This window comes from Pseudopodoces humilis, chromosome 1, assembly GCF_049639895.1.
Source record: "Pseudopodoces humilis isolate 2021_Gansu_Grassland_sample_001 chromosome 1, ASM4963989v1, whole genome shotgun sequence".
Lineage (NCBI taxonomy): Eukaryota > Metazoa > Chordata > Aves > Passeriformes > Paridae > Pseudopodoces > Pseudopodoces humilis.
The window spans coordinates 134,937,691-134,955,946 of record NC_142200.1 but is presented as its reverse complement, the minus strand read 5'-3'; the positions used below and the strand labels follow the sequence as shown (position 1 = coordinate 134,955,946).

The 18,256-nt window shown below is 37.5% G+C and overlaps 1 protein-coding gene across 7 annotated transcripts in view; it reads left to right on the top strand.

The window, feature by feature from the left end:
* ARHGAP21 (Rho GTPase activating protein 21) overlaps window positions 1-16,478 on the top strand; it is a 113,995-nt gene extending 97,517 nt beyond the window's left edge. For 6 of the 7 annotated variants that reach the window (XM_088052140.1, XM_014248602.2, XM_014248604.2 and 3 more), the window contains 17 exons: window positions 2,059-2,217; window positions 2,371-2,473; window positions 2,562-2,598; window positions 3,102-3,227; window positions 3,981-4,265; window positions 5,357-5,421; window positions 5,502-5,650; window positions 7,146-7,288; window positions 7,373-7,528; window positions 7,636-7,714; window positions 8,189-8,262; window positions 8,348-8,437; window positions 9,775-9,900; window positions 10,093-10,134; window positions 10,462-10,567; window positions 12,325-12,356; window positions 13,888-16,478. In XM_088052140.1, the coding sequence (XP_087908266.1) occupies window positions 2,059-2,217; window positions 2,371-2,473; window positions 2,562-2,598; window positions 3,102-3,227; window positions 3,981-4,265; window positions 5,357-5,421; window positions 5,502-5,650; window positions 7,146-7,288; window positions 7,373-7,528; window positions 7,636-7,714; window positions 8,189-8,262; window positions 8,348-8,437; window positions 9,775-9,900; window positions 10,093-10,134; window positions 10,462-10,567; window positions 12,325-12,356; window positions 13,888-15,621 (3,506 nt within the window). In that variant the 3' untranslated portion in view covers window positions 15,622-16,478. The remainder of the gene's footprint in view (window positions 1-2,058; window positions 2,218-2,370; window positions 2,474-2,561; window positions 2,599-3,101; window positions 3,228-3,980; window positions 4,266-5,356; window positions 5,422-5,501; window positions 5,651-7,145; window positions 7,289-7,372; window positions 7,529-7,635; window positions 7,715-8,188; window positions 8,263-8,347; window positions 8,438-9,774; window positions 9,901-10,092; window positions 10,135-10,461; window positions 10,568-12,324; window positions 12,357-13,887) is intronic. The other variant, XM_088052154.1, reaches the window with a different exon arrangement.
* The last annotated feature ends 1,778 nt before the right edge of the window (window positions 16,479-18,256 follow it).

Sequence of the window (18,256 nt, the reverse complement as noted above, 5' to 3'; positions counted from 1 at the left end):
TGCAAGCACTTCAAAGAAATAACAAAATACAAGGAATATATGTAGTTATTTGGGTTTTGTTTCTTACTGAACAGCAGCAGTGACATTTGTGAGTACATTAAATAAATAGTTAGAAACTCCTATGGTGTACATCATGATTTGCTCCATAATCACTTTATATTATATAAAAGCTTGCTATTAGCTGACCTTCAGCCTCTTCAGGGACTGAATAGTTATACCCCTCCTATACTAATGTAATTTACAGTTCCTCTGAAGTTTGTGTATTTCTAAAACAATTACAATTTTGATTTATCTGGGAATTAGATCCACTGTGAAGTAATAGTGATTTGAATAATTATTGTTGCTTTCAGGGACTTACAAATTGTTCTTCCTCATCTGAATTCTTGGATTTAAGGGTGGTGGGAAATGCTGTACTCCTGCCAGAAATGTTTGTGTTCACAGCTCGCACAGATCTATTTCAAGTGCTAGTGTTTTTATAGTTTTTGTGAGTAGATACTACTATATTTGAGATACTTCTGTTAATATAAATAACTTAAACCTGAGCACTTTCAGTCTGTGTGCTGTAAATCAATTAATTGCACAGTGAGTAATTATATTCCGTAGTTAACATTAGTTTCAGGGAAACTCAGCAGATTAAAAAAAATACAAATTAAGTTGTTGTAGGTTTGAAATGGAAGTGTGGCCGAGCTTTTTCCTGTCCTAGTTGCTGTAGTGAAGTCATCTGTAAGTGCTTCTAATTTATCACTTTGGATGCAAGTAAAACATGGAAATTTCTTAATAGAAGTGTCATGGTTTGGTATGAATTCTTTGGCTTTTCCTTTCTATTATTGTTTCTAGTTTGCAACTGGGTTTTTTGGGATATGCTTTTTTAACTTCAAAGTTACTGTATTTTTCACCCCAGACAATTTAGAGGCGTGTTACTGCTAAACTATCCTGTACTTTGTTTGTTGCCTTGTTCTAAATGTACATTGCCAAATTTTGATGGTACAAGTGCTGCCTTAACAGAGCTGTTAGTGACTGTTGGAACAGCACAATGCAGCACACGCAGTTGTGTTCGCACAAAGCGAAGAATAAACCTCTGTCTGTGAGTGTTCATTGGTTTCAATAGGCTTTTCAGTAGCTCTGCATATTACAATTCTTAGCACCTAGAGTACATTCATATTCATTACAGCAGTACAGTTCAGCCTCTGCTTGTGACTTGATTTTTTTTCTTTTCTGTCCCCTCCTCTAGCAGAGCATGAAGTAGAATGATTTTTCTGGTACTAGCAATGTGCTCTAGAAGATGTTATGGCTCTTTTCTCAAAATGATGGAAAATTCATCTTTTGTCTTCTTCCATCTTGGAAGAAACATGTTAAATACTAGAATGTTTAAAGCTTTTTGGAATCTTTCATGATGACCCTTGTGGCTGTTGAGACTGAGAGGTGCTGGGCATGTATGGCATGCGATCGTTTCTATGAACAATTAGTGGAAGAACTGATTGGTATGTAGTAGTCCCGTGTTTTAAAGGTCTGAATACTTGCTTCTTTATTTGAATGTACAGAGGATGGGGGGATTGATTCTTTGAATGCTAGATAGCTGTTTAAAATGCTTTTTCTTTTGCTTGTAACTTGGCTGTTTTAGTTGAAAACTCTTTTAAACCAAATGGCTTTTGACAGTCTGCCCCTATTTTATTGTAGGTATCTGTCTCTTGAGTTTAAACTTACTGATATAACAAGTATGGGTTTTGCTTATGCATATTAAAAAAAAATTCTCCTTGCAAATAATATTGAGAGGGTAGTAAATGATTCCTGTTTCTTTTGCACGCAGCAGAATTCATGATTTTTTTTTGCCTTTATCTCTAATGTACAATTATCACCCCTATGAAACAAAACAGGCTTCTCTTCATGAAAAGAAAAGTACATTTGACAGTGTGAATTAGTTGGACCCTTTTGTTTGTTAGAATGACTTCATGTTTAAGATTGCTGATATCCCAGTAATGGGAAGTTCAGACAGCTATGTGGTTTGAACATTTGATTAATGCATTTAATATGTTAATATATGGCATATTACCTTTGTAGATGAACCGACTAGTCCTAGTATTGACCATGATATTGCACACATTCCTGCTTCTGCTGTTATTTCTGCATCTGCTTCTCAAGCACCAGCTATAACAACTGTTCCTCCCAGTCCTACATCTCCAATCCCTTTAATTCGGCGACAACTTTCACATGATCATGGTGAGCGTTGATTTCATTCTTTTTCTCTTGCAACTTTTTTCCTTTCACACTCTGGAAATCAGGAGTGAAAATTGTAAACTCTTTATTGCTTGAAATAAGTCGCAAAATTGTCATTCAAGTTCTTGCACACTCAAAATTTCTATTTCTTTGTAGAATCCATCCGGCCTAGTGTCCTGGATAGCCAGCCTGCCGCAAAAACTGAGAGATCAAAGTCATATGATGAAGGACTGGATGACTACAGAGAAGAGGGAAAATCGTGAGTCCATGGAAAAATCAGTTGCTTTGGACTTCTGGTTTTTTAATTGTCTGAAGTCTCATTTTAACATTTGTTTTTCTTCCAACAGATCTCTTAAGCATGTATCTAGTTTAAAGGGGATCAAGGTAGGTAAAAATATATATATATATATATATATAGCAACTCCAAAACATTACCCATACTTCTGCGACAAGTGGTTTTGAATTATACAGGTCTGTTTTGCAAAGTGATGTGCTAAACAGACAGGAAGTTTATTGGAATTGCTACTGATCAAACTGCTGATGTATTCATATAAGTAAACATGGTCTCTTTTTTCCTGGACTCATCACATGGTCCTGTATTTTCATTTTCCTCAGTCTCTGTAAACAAAGTGTTTTAAATATGGTGGCCTTTTGTGAAAACTCACTAATGAGAGTCGAAGATTCATGAAGTTTCTCAAAGTATTCTTGGCATGTGTAAGGTCACTATTGTGTGTAAACTTTAGAAATTATGTTTACCCATATTCCTGGGGAATAATGAAGTAAGAAAAAATCCTTAAAGTAAGCAACATCTTGAACATAGGAACTGTAGGCAAATATATAGAATATAGAATTACACTGTGGGGTTCTTTCTGTGATGTTTGCTCTAGGTCCCGGACAGCCAGAAATCTTCAGAAGACTCTGGTTCCCGAAAAGATTCTTCTTCAGAGGTGTTTGGTGATGCCTCCAAAGAAGGATGGCTCCATTTTCGTCAGCTTTTTACAGACAAAGGAAAGGTACCTGTTATGTTTGGGTTTTTAACCTAGGACAAATGCTAAGCTGGTGACAAACTAAGATAAGAAACTTCAAACCTTCCTTTTTTGTTTTTTTTTATTTTTTTGGAGTGGATAAGATCATCAATAAAACTGTCAAAATTTTCAATCTGTGAGAAATTTCGTTCAGTCAGTTCCTCAGCTTTGTCTACAGACTGCTTTCCAAACTGTTCTAATTTTAGATTTCAAAGCATCTGTTGAAGTAAATTAATTTCTAATGACTAATTCAATAATGAGAATTAGTCCCTTGGTAGGTGTAGTTGTATTTTTTCCCTCTTTCCTAATAATGAAAAAAGTTGTAATTTTTGTGAATGTTGTGGAGTTGAGTTCAAATTAACCTTCTGCACAAATATAAACTAATGCTTAAGGAAAACAGGAATTTGTCTGGAATTGCAGTGGTATGAAAATGCCATTCTGATTTGAAGACAGTTTAAAAGGCATGGGCGAGAGTTCCCTAAATATCAGACCAGAAACTGTCTCATTCTGTTTCTTGCTGCTGTCACATGGGAACTCACACTCAGTGGGTGCTCTGGGAGGGCAGGTTATCGAGCAATTCACTCCTCTAATGGAGAGTAATTACTGAATCCCACTTTGTGTAGTCTTCCTGCCAGCCAGGTGCGTAGCCTTTCTTTGTAAAACTTCTGGAGGTAGTTCTGCAGTCCAGAGATGTGCACTGTGACAAGTAAGCAAACTGACACCTTGGTTGCCGTTTTTCAGCGAGTTGGTGGGAGCATTCGGCCGTGGAAGCAGCTGTATGTTGTTCTTCGAGGTCATTCACTTTATTTGTACAAGGATAAAAAGGAACAAGTGACCCTCTCTGAGGAAGAACAGCCTATAAGCATCAATGCTTGCTTGATAGACATCTCATACTGTGAAACCAAGAGGAAAAATGTATTTAGACTCACCACGTCAGACCGCGAGTATCTGTTTCAAGCTGAGGACAGAGATAATATGTTAGCATGGATTAAAGCAATACAAGACAACAGCAACTTAAATGACGAGGTAATCATATAATATATAAAGCGGAAGTTGTTGTTTTTGCATTTTAATTAAAATACATTGTGTTTTCTTGTAATTAATGCTTGAACAGAAAAACTAATTTTTAATTAACCAGTTGACCAAAATGCCCACAGGAACGTAAAAGAAAATGAGGTGAAAGGAAAGGTAACTGAGTAAATTAATAGAGTTTAAAAAAGTCAGTGTAATCATAATCAGAAAACAGATGTTTGAAAGAAATTAGTTAATGCTGTTGCTGATTTGACTGAAGATACTCTTTATAGTAAACTCGTCTGTCTAAAATGCCTAACCTTTAGTAAAAGATAATTGCAGGTTTAGTACCAGTGTGGTCTCTCTTCAGGCTTCCATTGCAGAGTGGTGTGTGCAGTAGCACAGTGTGAAGAGTTTCTCAGTAGTTAAAAAATGAAACTTTGAAGATGACCGTTTCTCTGATTAAAAGCTGATGTTTCTATGAATTAAATTAGTGCTCATTGCCAAAGGCAAACATCTGCTGTTGTACGTAAGGTATCAATATCTGTCCCAATATTGTTCATTATGTGTTTTCATTGCAGTGATGAGCAACAGAGGAATGTCTGTGGTCATGCAGATCTGCTCAGATTCAAAATAATTATCCAGTGTATTACACAGATAGATAAAGCAGATTTGAATTCATGTCTTTTTCAGCTGTATTTGTAGTAGCAATTAGTTTTCTAAGTACTATGTGCATGTAGGATTGGATTTTTCAGAGTAGTAATATGTGTTTACTTGCATTTTTTCTGTTTAAACTTACTCTTAATTACAGAGGTATTAATCAGATCATACTGCTTTGAACAAAAACTGTGTAAATAGCAGTACTTGATTTGTAATTACTCACTTTTATTTTCCTTGTGATTTTTTAAGTGTTTTGTCTTTACTGTTCTCAGGAACTGCTTGTTAGGATGTTTGGTTTGGTTGAGGGTTTGGGTTTATTTTGAAGTGGACTGAATTGTTGAATTCTGTACTTACTTGGTTACCAGAAGAGGTAATCATATTCTGAAAGGAATTTTTTTTTTTTCTATTTTATAAGATTATAAAGTATTTCTCAATTTATTTTATAGGATACTGGTGTTACCAGCAGAGATCTTATTAGTCGAAGGATTAAAGAGTACAGTACAATGATGAGGTGGGTGAATTGTATGTTGCCAATATTTTTGTGGAGCTCTTATTTAGCTTCTTTCAACTGAAGCAGGCTCTCTTGTTCAGTTCTTCAAGCAGCAAAACAGAGCCATCTCCCAAAACACCTCGCCAGAGTCTGAGTATCAGACAGACTCTACTTGGAACTAAAGCAGAACAGAGGACTCAGAGTCCACATTCTCCTAAGGATGAGACGGAAAGGAAGGTTCTCACTAAAGGTCTGTATGTTTTGTATATTTCTTGACTTCCCTTCTGCCCCAGTGTAAGGCCAGTGAGGTGCCCTTCTCAGGTATTTTTGAATTCATGAATATACAGATGCAAACCAACTACTAGCCAGGGGTTTTAAGCTGCAGCTTTAGTTACTCATTTCTAGGAACTACATCTCAGATCATGAAACTTTTTATTTTAGTCCCCTCTCAAGATGTTTTCATGTTTTTTGTTTGTTTTTTTTTCCCCTACAGTTTCATGTAGGGCTAACAGTAGTAAATACAGGTGTTAAGCTTTTTGAGAGCAAAATTTTGCCAAACTTTGGAAATAGTTTTGTGTGTAATTCATTCTTCTGTCTCTAGCTGACTTGGAAGTGACAGGGTCAATTTTTCCACTGAAGTGCTTCCAAAGTATAGAACAGACTTTTTTTGTCTTAATTTTTAAAACACAGGAGTGAATTTGTATTATTTTTTCCAGAACTAAATTAATGCCTCCTGAGTTCTAAAAAACTCAGATGAGCTGGCACTGCAAACTTGAATCAGTACCTGAACCCCATCAAATAATGTCACAACCTACTCTTTCTTATACTCTTTTTCTTTTTTTTTCCTACCTAGTATATAAACATAGTACTTCACATCAGACTGTTGTTTAAAAAATGTTATGTGCAAATTCAGGCAACTCGATAAGCATCCACTTTTGATCAAGACCGGAATGATTCAATCTTGAATTTAAGCTATCAGTGAATTCTGGTTTCTGTTGCCAAAAAATGTCCCTTTGCTTCTGCAGTGCTACACATGTAACTAAATTGCACATGTTGGGTAAATCTCAAATCTACTGAAAGAGTATCTCTAGAAATAAGAAGGACATACTTATTGTGTTAGATGACTTGCAGTGCAAGATAAATGGGAATTGCCATTTGTTACAATAATTCTATAGGAGAGGTAAACAGGGAAACTGAACTTTTATTCTGATTTTTGGATAGAGAATACTTGAAGTGAGTAATGTTTGGAATTATTTAGGAGTGACTAAAATCTGGTAATTTCTGAAAGAGTGAGTAAGTATGCACAAGTCAAGAGTTTGATGGGTATTTTGTGCAGCAGTGTGATTTCATGGAGACTCAGTGTTGTGATACTAAATGTAGATTCTAACTTTTTAAAATTTTAGTAGTTTATATAAATTTCAAGTTTAAATTTAGTAGTTTTTCTACTTTTAGTCTTAGAATGATGAAATGCCACAGTAGCACTCAGCTACTTGCTTTTCTAAGTCTGGGGTATGAATATGTTCAGATTTATCTTTTGAACCACAGAAGAGTAACAGAAATTGTGTTTAAGACAGACTAATGAGTTGTTGCATAAAGCCAGGCTGGTAAAAACTAAAAATGCAGCAGGTGTCCCTTGCTCTATGCAAATCTGTTACTTGTATTTGCAGTCAGTTTTGTGGCATAAATGTTCTTTTCTTCTTTCTTTTCTTTTTTTTTTTTTTTTCCACTGTCCTAACAACAAAAAGATGAGACAAGCCCACCAAAAGATAAAGGGACATGGAGGAAAGGCATTCCAAGCATTATGAGGAAGACATTTGAAAAGAAGCCCTCTGCTGTTGGAACATTTGGTGTTAGACTAGACGACTGCCCTCCAGCTCATACCAACAAAGTATGGAAGTAGAGATTTTCTTGCATTGTGAATTTAAAATACTTTTTTAATCAATTACTTACCTATACAATTCTTTTTCTTCAGTATATTCCACTAATTGTTGATATATGCTGCAAACTGGTTGAAGAAAGAGGTCTTGAATACACAGGTATTTACAGAGTACCTGGAAATAATGCTGCCATCTCAAGTATGCAAGAAGAACTCAACAAAGGAATGACTGACATTGATGTTCATGATGATGTAAGTCTTTGATCACACTATTTTCATATTAAAATCCCTAAAACTTCTGGTTGTGTTGTGATCATAGAAATATAAAGCATGTCTAACCTTTTCTTTTAAACACATAGAAATGGCGTGACTTGAACGTGATAAGCAGTTTGCTGAAATCTTTCTTCCGAAAGCTCCCAGAACCCCTCTTTACCAATGGTAGGTTGTTTTCATTACAGGTTTGTCTTCAGGAATTGCAGTTGAACAGTTGTCTTACAACATTCAGACGATTTGAGAGAAAATCCAGGGAAATCATCCCCACTCTGCAATAAATGTTGTCATTCCTAAAGAGTGGGGAGTCATGGTGATCCTCTTTAGAATGAGAGGTGTAAATATAATTTCTCTGATGTGAAGGGATTATGAATATGCAATTAAAAGAGTAAAACTTTCAATTCCACTGCTGCAATATTCAATGCAATGAAATGCAATTCAAATGCAATGAAAGCTGGGGGGTTTTTCCCTGCTGTCACACAAAACATGCACTTACAATATAATGGGCTAATTTATGACTTTCAGGTGTTGTTCTTTTATGTATGTTACTAGTGTTCAAGGAGGAGTGGGGCTGGCAGATGGGGATCTACATGCATACATATATAGATATAAAAACTTACATAATTTATGCTTTCTTAACAGACAAATATGCAGATTTTATAGATGCCAATAGAAAAGAAGATCCTGTTGAGCGTCTGAAAACACTGAAGAGACTGGTAAACTAAAATCAGTTGTGTTGTAGGTGCACTACAAAATCAGCGTTAAATGTTTAGTGTTCTGAATAGTGATTGTTTATTTCAGATTCATGATTTACCTGAACACCATTATGAGACTCTGAAGTTTCTTTCTGCACACCTGAAGACAGTAGCAGAGAACTCAGAAAAGAACAAGGTATTAGATATATATGTGCTATAATCCTTCAGTAATAATAATAGCGTCCCCTTTTTCAGCTCTCAGGAAGAGGTAGCTGAGTGCAGAACTGTCTGTAAGATGGGTGTGCTTATGGATGTTTACCTCAGGGCAGGTAACATGGTGGCTTGGCTACCAATAACCAGGATACAAGAAAAAAAATTATGTAACTGATAGTATATAGAAGAGCCTGTGGCCAAATAATTTAAATCATTTAAAAGATCAGTTGAGGTGAATATGGAAGGTTCTGCAAATAATACCTTCCGGTGAAATGCGAAAGAAAAGTATTTGCATGCTCATAAAAAAAAAAATCAACAGATTATAAACTTTAGTGAAATTATAGATGATATTATAAGGAAATAATAGTAAATGTCATTTTTAAATACAGTGCCTAAAGGAAGCTTTTTTGTCATTTTATTGTTTTGTTGGGCTGTATAAATGTTGTTAAATACTGTTAATGTTACTAAATATGTAAGGCTGGACAAATGAGGTGTTGTTACAATTGTGTCTTATCAAAAGACACAGTTTAAGAGAGCATTAGGGACTTGTGTCATGTTTGCAACTTCTGATAAGCACAAAGTCTTTGCCTCTTGTACATTACTGGTACCAGAACAGTAGAGTCTAAGTGAAAGAATTAAGCAAAAATAGAAGGTAAGTTCTGCTGTTGCTTCTTGAAATTATTTTTCAGAGATGTAACATTAGTCATATACTTAATTCACTTGTGAAGTAATGTCTGATCACATAACACCCAGCCTGTCTCACAGATGTCTTGGGTCGGTGATGTTTGTTCTTCCATCTCCTCTGAAGTTGGTGCAAATTGAATGAGGTCTTTGTCAGTAGATATAATACAGTATTTAATTATCAGCTTAATTTTTTGTGCATGTCAGGAAAATGTTTTCAGGAAAGAAAGTGGGGAGCTATCAATGCCTTTTTATAAAACAAAAAATTCTTAAAACATTAATGTTTCCAAGCATCAGTGTTTCTTTAAGGAAGGAAGAAACAATCCCCCTGAAAGTGTAAAGAATATGTCTGGGTTCTTGAGTTTTCTGTTTGTGGAGCCATTTGCTTGCACTAGGTTAATGAAGGCTGGAATTGTGGATTGCAGAAATGTTGGGTACATTTATTGCAGCTGCATTTGAAGAGTTTTGGTGTAGTGTGACATCCTACCCGAGTCAGTAATGTACTTTTAAAAAACTCTTTTCATGTTTTTTTTTTAAATGGTGCTCATATATATTAATAGTGTTACATTAATATGCTTAGCCCATATTGCTGTATTTTCTCATTATAAATGTATGATGTGGAAATATTTCATTTCTTAGATGGAGCCAAGAAACCTGGCAATAGTATTTGGTCCAACACTTGTGAGGACATCTGATGATAACATGACACACATGGTTACGCACATGCCAGACCAATATAAAATTGTAGAAACACTCATCCAAAAAGTAAGTGGATGCATTTCATTACTTAAAAAATAAGATCGTACAAAGATCAACCAGCTTTTTCCTCATTGGGCCAGTTTGGGTCTGGTATTTATCCATCAAACTCTCACTTTTAGATAAATCTGTCTTTGATTGTGCCACATTTGGGTTTTATATTTCCTGTGGGGTTTTCACCTTTTTTATTTTAACTTTTAGCATGACTGGTTTTTCACAGAAGATGATGCTGAAGAACCTCTTGTAAGTATTATGGCATAAATACTTGTGTTCTATCTGCCTTAGTTTAGAATCTGCTTCTGCTGCCTCTAGAACGCCTGTATATTTTTTACTGTGTCACTGTATGGTTTGCTCTTCAGAAGCACCTTTTTAGCTTTCCAGTCCTTATAGTAATGAATTTTATTTTTTTTTTTAAAAAGCAAGCCATGCATTTGTTTTAAAAGCATAAAGGAAAATAGGACACGCTTTCCTCGTGTTCTTCAGGTGAATAATGCAGTTTTCTAAATGCTGTTGAATCGTAATGAACTATTTGTGAAACGATGATGAAGAGATCTTTGTTTATTAATGTAGACAGCAGTTCAGGAGGAAAACACTGTAGAATCTCAGCCAGTGCCAAACATAGATCATTTACTCACCAACATTGGAAGAACGGGAGTATCTCCTGGAGACGTATCAGGTAACTCTTGCCTGGACAGTGTTAATCCATAGGCTAGAATAACCTACTCTGTTAACTCAGTGTAACTCTTTCTTCCTATTTTCTTTTACTAATCAAATGTTTTCCTCTTTTCCGAAAGATCATTTAACACTTCTTAAAGACTTGAATTGTTGATAATCATGCATGATATAATTTGGAAGAATTTTTTTGTCTAACAGGAATTTAATCATTAAAAGATGAGGCTTGCACATAGTATTTTATTTATTCACAGTAACCCATGCAACCATCATCGTGAGGTCAAGCAGATACGCTGCTATAAAGTGGTTTGTTGTGATGGCAGAAAGGCTGATCATCAGTGGTGTTCTAATATTGATCCTTCCCAAAATTAGGAATGCAAAAAATTGAGTTATGTTTTCTTGTCAAGTGATGGACACTTGAAGTATGTTGCAGTATGTTTATACTAAAGCTGGTTTTCTTCTGTTTATAAATGCCATCCTCTTTTGTGGCTAAGGATAAGCATTACAGGCTCTTTTTTGGTGACTTTTTTCCCCTCCTCCCTTCACTCTACTATTGCACTAACCCAGCATGTTGTATCCCACGAATGTTATCCCTTGGTCTCTAGCTTTTGTTTCAGTTTTCAAAGGGTTGTTCAGCACTTACTGAAACAGTCACTTTGTACTGATGTTGTAACAGGCGAAGTGGGAGGAGTCTATCACACGGTGATGTCATTAGTGGATTCTGTGATGTCACTGATGGACAGCTGGAACTGTAGGAAGAAGGAGGACTGTTGCCCACACTGTAGCTGCCTTGTCTGCAGAAACCCCCGTTTCTTGTAAATGGAAAAAAACCCAAGTTGATCTGTGCTGTAAATTTTCTTTTAAGAGTATTTTGAACAGATCAATGCTACTTTTTAAAAGTTTTTCTGCTGTTTCTTGTTATCTCTGAAGCAGACCCTGAGGAGAAATAGCATGGTATGGTCTACCAGTCTTTCTAGTCATAAAGCATTAGCCATGTGTCAAAAAGGGGTGTGGCAGGGGGCTCAGCTCTTTCTTCCCAGGGAGAAAGTACCAAGTTCATGTTTTTTAGTCATTGTGCTAGCCCCTTCCTACCCCCTTTATAATTGTATAATCTTGGGTTTTGCGAGACAGTGAAACTATGGTGTCCATTTTTCATTTCATAAAAGCGCTTGTTGTGGGAAAGTACAAAACTGGTAGCTGCTGACATTTAGACAATTTAAAAATAAAATTTTACCTGTATGTAGTAAGAGGTGGAGAGAGATGTATAATTGGGGTTTTGCACAGAAAATATGACTTAATTTCTTTAAAACCTCACAAAAAGACTATGACTACAAGAACCATGATTTGTACCTAGGGAGCCAACTACAAAGACACCCAATTTTGCTTTGTGTATCCTGAATCTCAGGACACAGTACACAGTGCCATCCTGAAAAGGTCTCTCAGCTGCGGTTTTGCAGGGGCTGTATACTTAAAGCATCGAATAAACATTAGTATTTCTATTTTTTATTTTGAAGAACAGGGCTCCTTTGCCATTCCTATCATTGAGCTGGTTCTGCCTACAATTCACAGCATCCTTTCATGGCGGTGGCTTTCTGTGGTGCAGCTTGCATCTTTGTGAGCTCTGACTATTCACTTTGTTCTGGTTTTAATTTGCTTTACATCTTGTTCTGTGCTTGTCTTTTTCATAAGTCCAGCATTGTCTGTAGCAACAATTAAAATGTTGCACAGAACTGAGCAGAATTTCTTTTAATTTTTCCACAGACTCAGCTACTAGTGACTCAGCAAAATCGAAGGTAAATAATTTTCTGATACCATACAGTTACAAGCTTCTGAAATCTGTTAGATGCTTCTGTTATTAAATCACTGGTATGCAGGTGCACTATAAAGCTTATGTAGAATTTCTTGAGTAAGTGGTAGTACTGTTTTTTCATAGCCTATTTTTGAAGTATTAAATTGGAAAAGTACTTGTGTGCAGTTAGCTGCATCTATCAAAGCAGTCAGCTGCACACAGCAACAGCTTTGTTCCAAGCTCTTACATTTGTGGGCACTTAACCTCCTTTTTGCATCTCATTTAATAGAGGTAAATGTATATATAGTGTGTTTCCTGTTGTTGGCATAGTACTAACTCACAGAGAGTATTTATGTTTCCTGTTTCACTGAGGAAAATATACTTAGAATTCAGCCTGTTCTTCAGGAGGTAATAGCTCCTCCTCTCAGAAGAAGGCAAAGTCTGTGGTTAAAGGTTGCTCCGCAGAATCTCCCTTGGAAGTATTGCTGTGCTTGAGAGCGGTGCCTCATGAATCAGGAGGGCAAGACTGGAACATGGGCCTTCCTTCAGTCCTCAGTTCAGTGACAAAGCCCTCACCTGACACGTGGACAAATCTTTGTCTCCTGGGCTGTTCAGTAGTTCTAACACCAGTGTCTGTAGCATAGGCTGACAGGGCAGAACACAGCTGACCTCAGGGAGGTCATGGCACAGCTTTTTGCTGGCTCACATTCCAGGTGTGGCACTGATGCCCCCCTTGGAGCTGGGAACTGGGCTCAAAGCATCCTTCTGCTTCATTGTAGAGATGCCAACACAGCTGCTCTGTGAGGATATTTGGTGGCTCAGCTGTTTCTTCAAAATAGCCCAGTTTCCAGGACACCAGATCACACTGCCTGTAGCAGTGAGGCACTAAGTAGGAAAGGTGCATAGCTTTGAAGGGGCAGGTGGTAATGTTAGAGTAGTGAAAATAGTTTTTAATTCATGAAATGAAATTATTTGGCTTGTACTTTTAATGTTTCTGTCATTTTAAAGGTAAATTCCTCTAAAATAAGGGAGTTTAGTTTTAAATTTTCTACACTTAAACTAACTTAAATTAAACTTAACTTACACTTAACACATAAACTAGTTATGAATAACATTCATTTTATTGGCAGTAATTAGTTTACAAACTCAGTCTGAAAGGTGAAAGATGAACTGAAAAATGGAGCAATTATCAATAGGCAAGACATTGGAAGGATGAATTGTGAAGCGTCTGTGAAGCAATTCAAACCAGTCTTGAAAAGGTTTTCTTAATGTAAGGGTGCCTGCTTTATTAATCAATCAAAAACCAAATAGTAGTACACACAAACTAGTTGAAGGGACTCAGATAAAAAGTGGAATGGTCAGGAAGGGAATTGACTTCTCGGGCAGTGTCATTTCAACTACAGAAAGAGCATGTAAATGTTTCCTGAATGAAGATGCACTTTCTACTGTGAAGCTTTCTACTTGTTTTTAAACTGTTTCAGGCTGATGAATGTTGCTTTTTGACTTTAACTGTGCCCTCTCCCTTTTTTTAACAGGGTTCTTGGGGTTCTGGAAAGGATCAGTATAGCAAGGAACTGCTTGTGTCCTCCATTTTTGCAGCAGCTAGTCGCAAGCGGAAAAAAACTAAAGAGAAACCACAACCAAGTAGCTCAGAGGATGAGTTGGATAATGTGTTTTTCAAGAAGGAGCTTGCAGAACAATCTCGTGGTGACACAGCAAAAGAGGACACAGCTAAAGGGGAATATGAAAGAGAGAGAGAGATAGGGAGAAAACAAAGGATGTTTGTCCTGAAGGAAAAAGAGAACAGCAGTAAAAAAGATGTGAATGTTGTAAAGGATGAAAAGAAGTCATTAAAGAAAGAAAATAACCTGACAGAGGAACCTTCACTGCCTTACCATGAAAAATGTACAAAATCATCAAAAACCAATTGTCTGCAAAGCATGCAGAAGAATAACCCAAAAATGCCTATTTCACAATCTTCTTCCCAGGTTGAGGAGACAGTGTCTGACTCTGGCACTATGCTAAGCACTTCCTCCCAGGCTTCCCAGCATAGATACTCATGCAAAAAAGTAGCCAGCCCTGAAATTAAACACAATGAGTTTTTAGCAGCTGATGTCAGCTCCATCACCTCAGATTACTCAACTACTTCATCTACTATGTATCTGACTGGGTTAGATGCCAGTATGCTGAGCCCTGAGGTGCAGTCAGTGACAGAAAGCAAGGGAGAAGATGCTGATGATGAGAGAAGTGAATTGATCAGCGAAGGGCGTCCTATGGAGACAGACAGTGAAAGTGACTTCCCTGTCTTTGCCACCAGCGCTGCTGCTGAAAGGCTGTCCAAAGGGAAAGTTCCAGAAGTGGTAAAGACCAGTCGGAGGAACTCTGAAGAAAGTGAAGTAAGTTGTACTGAGGGAAGTTCCACGCCAAAGTTAGAGAGTCGCAGACTTTTTAGCTCACACAAACTCATTGAATGTGATACACTCTCCAGGAGAAAGTCTGCACGGCACAAAACGGACAGTGAGGGGTCAGGGGATGCAAAGAGTGAGAAGGACTTGCCTTCTGTGACCAAAATGTTTGACATCATGAAAAAAGGAAGATCTACAAGCAGTTTAGCTACATCGGTCAAAGGTGAGGCTGACAAACAAGAACCTACGTGGAGACTTAAAATTACAGACAGGTTAAAGCTGCGACTCAAATCATCTGCTGATGACATGTTTGGAGTTGGGAATCAAAAAGCTAACTCTGCAGAGACTGCAAAGAGAAAGAATATTAGACGAAGGCACACACTTGGAGGGCAGAGGGATTTTGCTGAAATAAGTGTCCTGAATGCTTGGAAAGCTCAAGAACCAAGTCAAAGTGGAGAGAGAGAATCTGAGCTTTCAGCTGTGACTCGGTTGAAGCCAAAATGTCCAGCCCAGGACCTCTCGATCTCGGACTGGCTTGCACGAGAACGTTTACGCACTAGCACAACTGACCTTAATACGGGTGAAACTGGAAAGCCCAGACTTGAGAACACTAACTTAGCAGAGGTATCAAAGGTGGAACTGCCCTCATCTGCAGAGAGGCAGGCAGATGAAGGCAGCTCTTCCAGCAGCTTGACTTTAATTAATAGAACACCACCTTTGGGACCATTTCAGCCACCAGACCAGGTAAATGGTGAAAATTTTCAGAACATGAACAAAAACAACTTCAGCCCTGCAGTTGATGCCCATCCTCATAAACTGTCTGGGACCCAAGTGGTTAGATCTCGATTTTACCAGTATCTTTGAAATGGGAAGATATGTCCACTGCAGCAATTCATTAACTTACTGTTACACTTCCCAGTAACTCTGTGTGTGTGTGTGTGTGTGTGTGTGTGTGTGTGTGTGTGTACATATATAAATATTTTTTTCCTGTACTGTTGTTGTTCTGCAGCCTTCATTTGGGCTGGTTTCATCAATGTGCTCTGTGGAACGTCTTCACAGTGCATTATCACAGCCAGAAGAACACTAAAGTTAAAGTATATATATATATATTTTAAGAAAAAGTATATTTGATGGCTGCATACAAATGTTGAACAAAGCATCTGATGCAACATGCTGTGTAGTGTATACATGGTTTTCTGACTGAGAGTTGGCCTGGCATTAGTATGCAGGAAAATTGTTCTTTTGGTTTAGTCACTAACAAGTGCCTCATTATAAATTCATTTGGTTTGTTAGGGTGCCATATTGCTAAATTAGAGAAACTTATTGCAAACAAATGAATGCATTTTACTGTTAACGAGTTTCATTACATTTTACAAATGTTAACACAGGTGGCTACAGAGCTTCCATTCCTTAGGCATTCCAGTAAATATTGGAGTTTTATATTTCCAATTTTAATACAGATTTTGAGTTTTATGTGACTTGAATTTCTAATCTTTCTGTAAAATAAGTAACTTAACTGTACATATTACATGTGTATCTTTTCTTCAGATACCAGATTTGATATAAATGTTTGTAACATAGGCGTGTAGATAGTGGATACTGGATGGAACTGGTTTCTTTTATCGAGAATATAATTCTGCATGAAGACCTAATGAATCCAAACCTGTATCATGCCTGTGTGCATACCCACTTAAACACTGGAAATAAAATTGTTTTGGTGACTCTTTGTGTGATTTGAATTCTTTCTGATGAATGGTTCTGAAATGTCATAAGTTGCAGTCAGCAACTTCTCTTGGGATCACCAAACCTGTCCTTCCTCCTGGATGAAGGACACCTCTCATTAATCTTTTGTTTGTGGCGGGCCACACTGGGCAGGTCAGCAGATGAGAGAGATGCAATTGGTTAAATATTTTCATCTTGGTACATAATTTGATTCTAAGATACTTGGCAAGAGGGTTTATGTTTAATGTGCAGGTTTTGTAAAGTCAGAGTGAGCATCAGTGTCTGCAAGTCAGAACAATACTGTAGTTTGGGTCTTGGACTTCTTACAATTTTAACTAAAAAATCATGTTTCTACCCTAAAAACTAATCTATGTATGAACTCTATCAGTTACATTTTTTTATTGTATGCTCTTGCACACCTAGTTTGAAAACAAAGCAGCTATTCATCTCTTTGGGTGTCCTAGTGTCTTATACTGCTTCTTGCATGGCAGAGGATTAAACCACTCTCAATGTGTCCAGTTCCTGTGAGAAAAAGGAGTTGTGGTACTGGGATGTGTTGGATGATGTGCTTTTAGGCAGACCTCATTTATTTCCCAAATATCTGTAACAGTCCTTTGCTTTGATCTGCTGTGGTTTTGATCCTTCTGAGAAGTCATTATAAAAATTGGCTGTGAAGAAAAGTCCCAGATACAACAGCTGACCTCTGTGAAAGTTCTTACCACATAATTGGGTGCATCTAATACTAGCTTCCATTAAAAATGAGCCATGTTCTTGTGGTCTCCAGTCAAACTAAACTGTTTTTTCCTCCTGTAGCAGACAGGAGGTGGGTGCATTAGCAGTTTTCCTGTGTGCAATGTCAGGAAGGACAGGTGTGTTTTGTGAAGGTCAGAGTAATGGAGAATGTTTTTTGTTTCAGTTGTAACAGTAAAGTGTGTTTGAACATTTTACTGGGCTTTCAGAATACAGTGTTGTACTGCCTCTAATGCTGTTCATCAGTGAGTACCCCTTGCCTTTTACAGGAGTATTTTGTCCCATCATTAGTCTCAGAAGCTCATCAGTGTGTGCTGAGCATCCCCAGGAAGTCACCAAGGTCTTCTCAGTGAAGGAGGAGTGTACTTGGGGAGGTGCACAGGGGGGAGCCTGGGGGTCTGCACCTTCCTCTGCTTTGACAGCCATTTTGATGGGTTAATTTCTGTTTTGTTGTGTTTATAGGTAAGGGATAATTTTACTCCCAAACCCAGGCACGTGGCTGTCAGCTTTTGTCTTTGAGAACATAGATCTGTAATTGGTCTTAAATGAAGAACACAAGATCTTCTGAAAAAATAGGAACTAGAAAACAAACATGCAAAACTTGATTTGTACTGCCTGACAGTGCTGCAGGTACAAATTAATTTAACCTCATCAGCCTGCATGGTATTCTCTGCTGCGGCACTGGTAGTGTGGAACATGTAGGGGAAACCCATTACTTGGGGGGGAAAGATGCAGGGAGCAGCATCTGCCAGGGGCATCAGGGAGAGGAGGTTACTGAGCTCCTCCTGAAGAAAGTAGTTAGTGACTACATATCTGAGGCTGGAAAAACGCTGATGTTTTTTCTGCCTCTTGAAGACAGCCAAGATTTGGGTCACCTTAAATTCCAGCCAGTGCGGCAGCTGAGAAAATAGACATTTTTACGAGTAATTGCTATGCCCTGATCTTAACAGCAGCTCCCTCAGACCCTTATCTGTAGTGGTTTTTTTACTGTGTTGGGGATTTCTTTTTTTCTTTCTCTTTTTCCCTC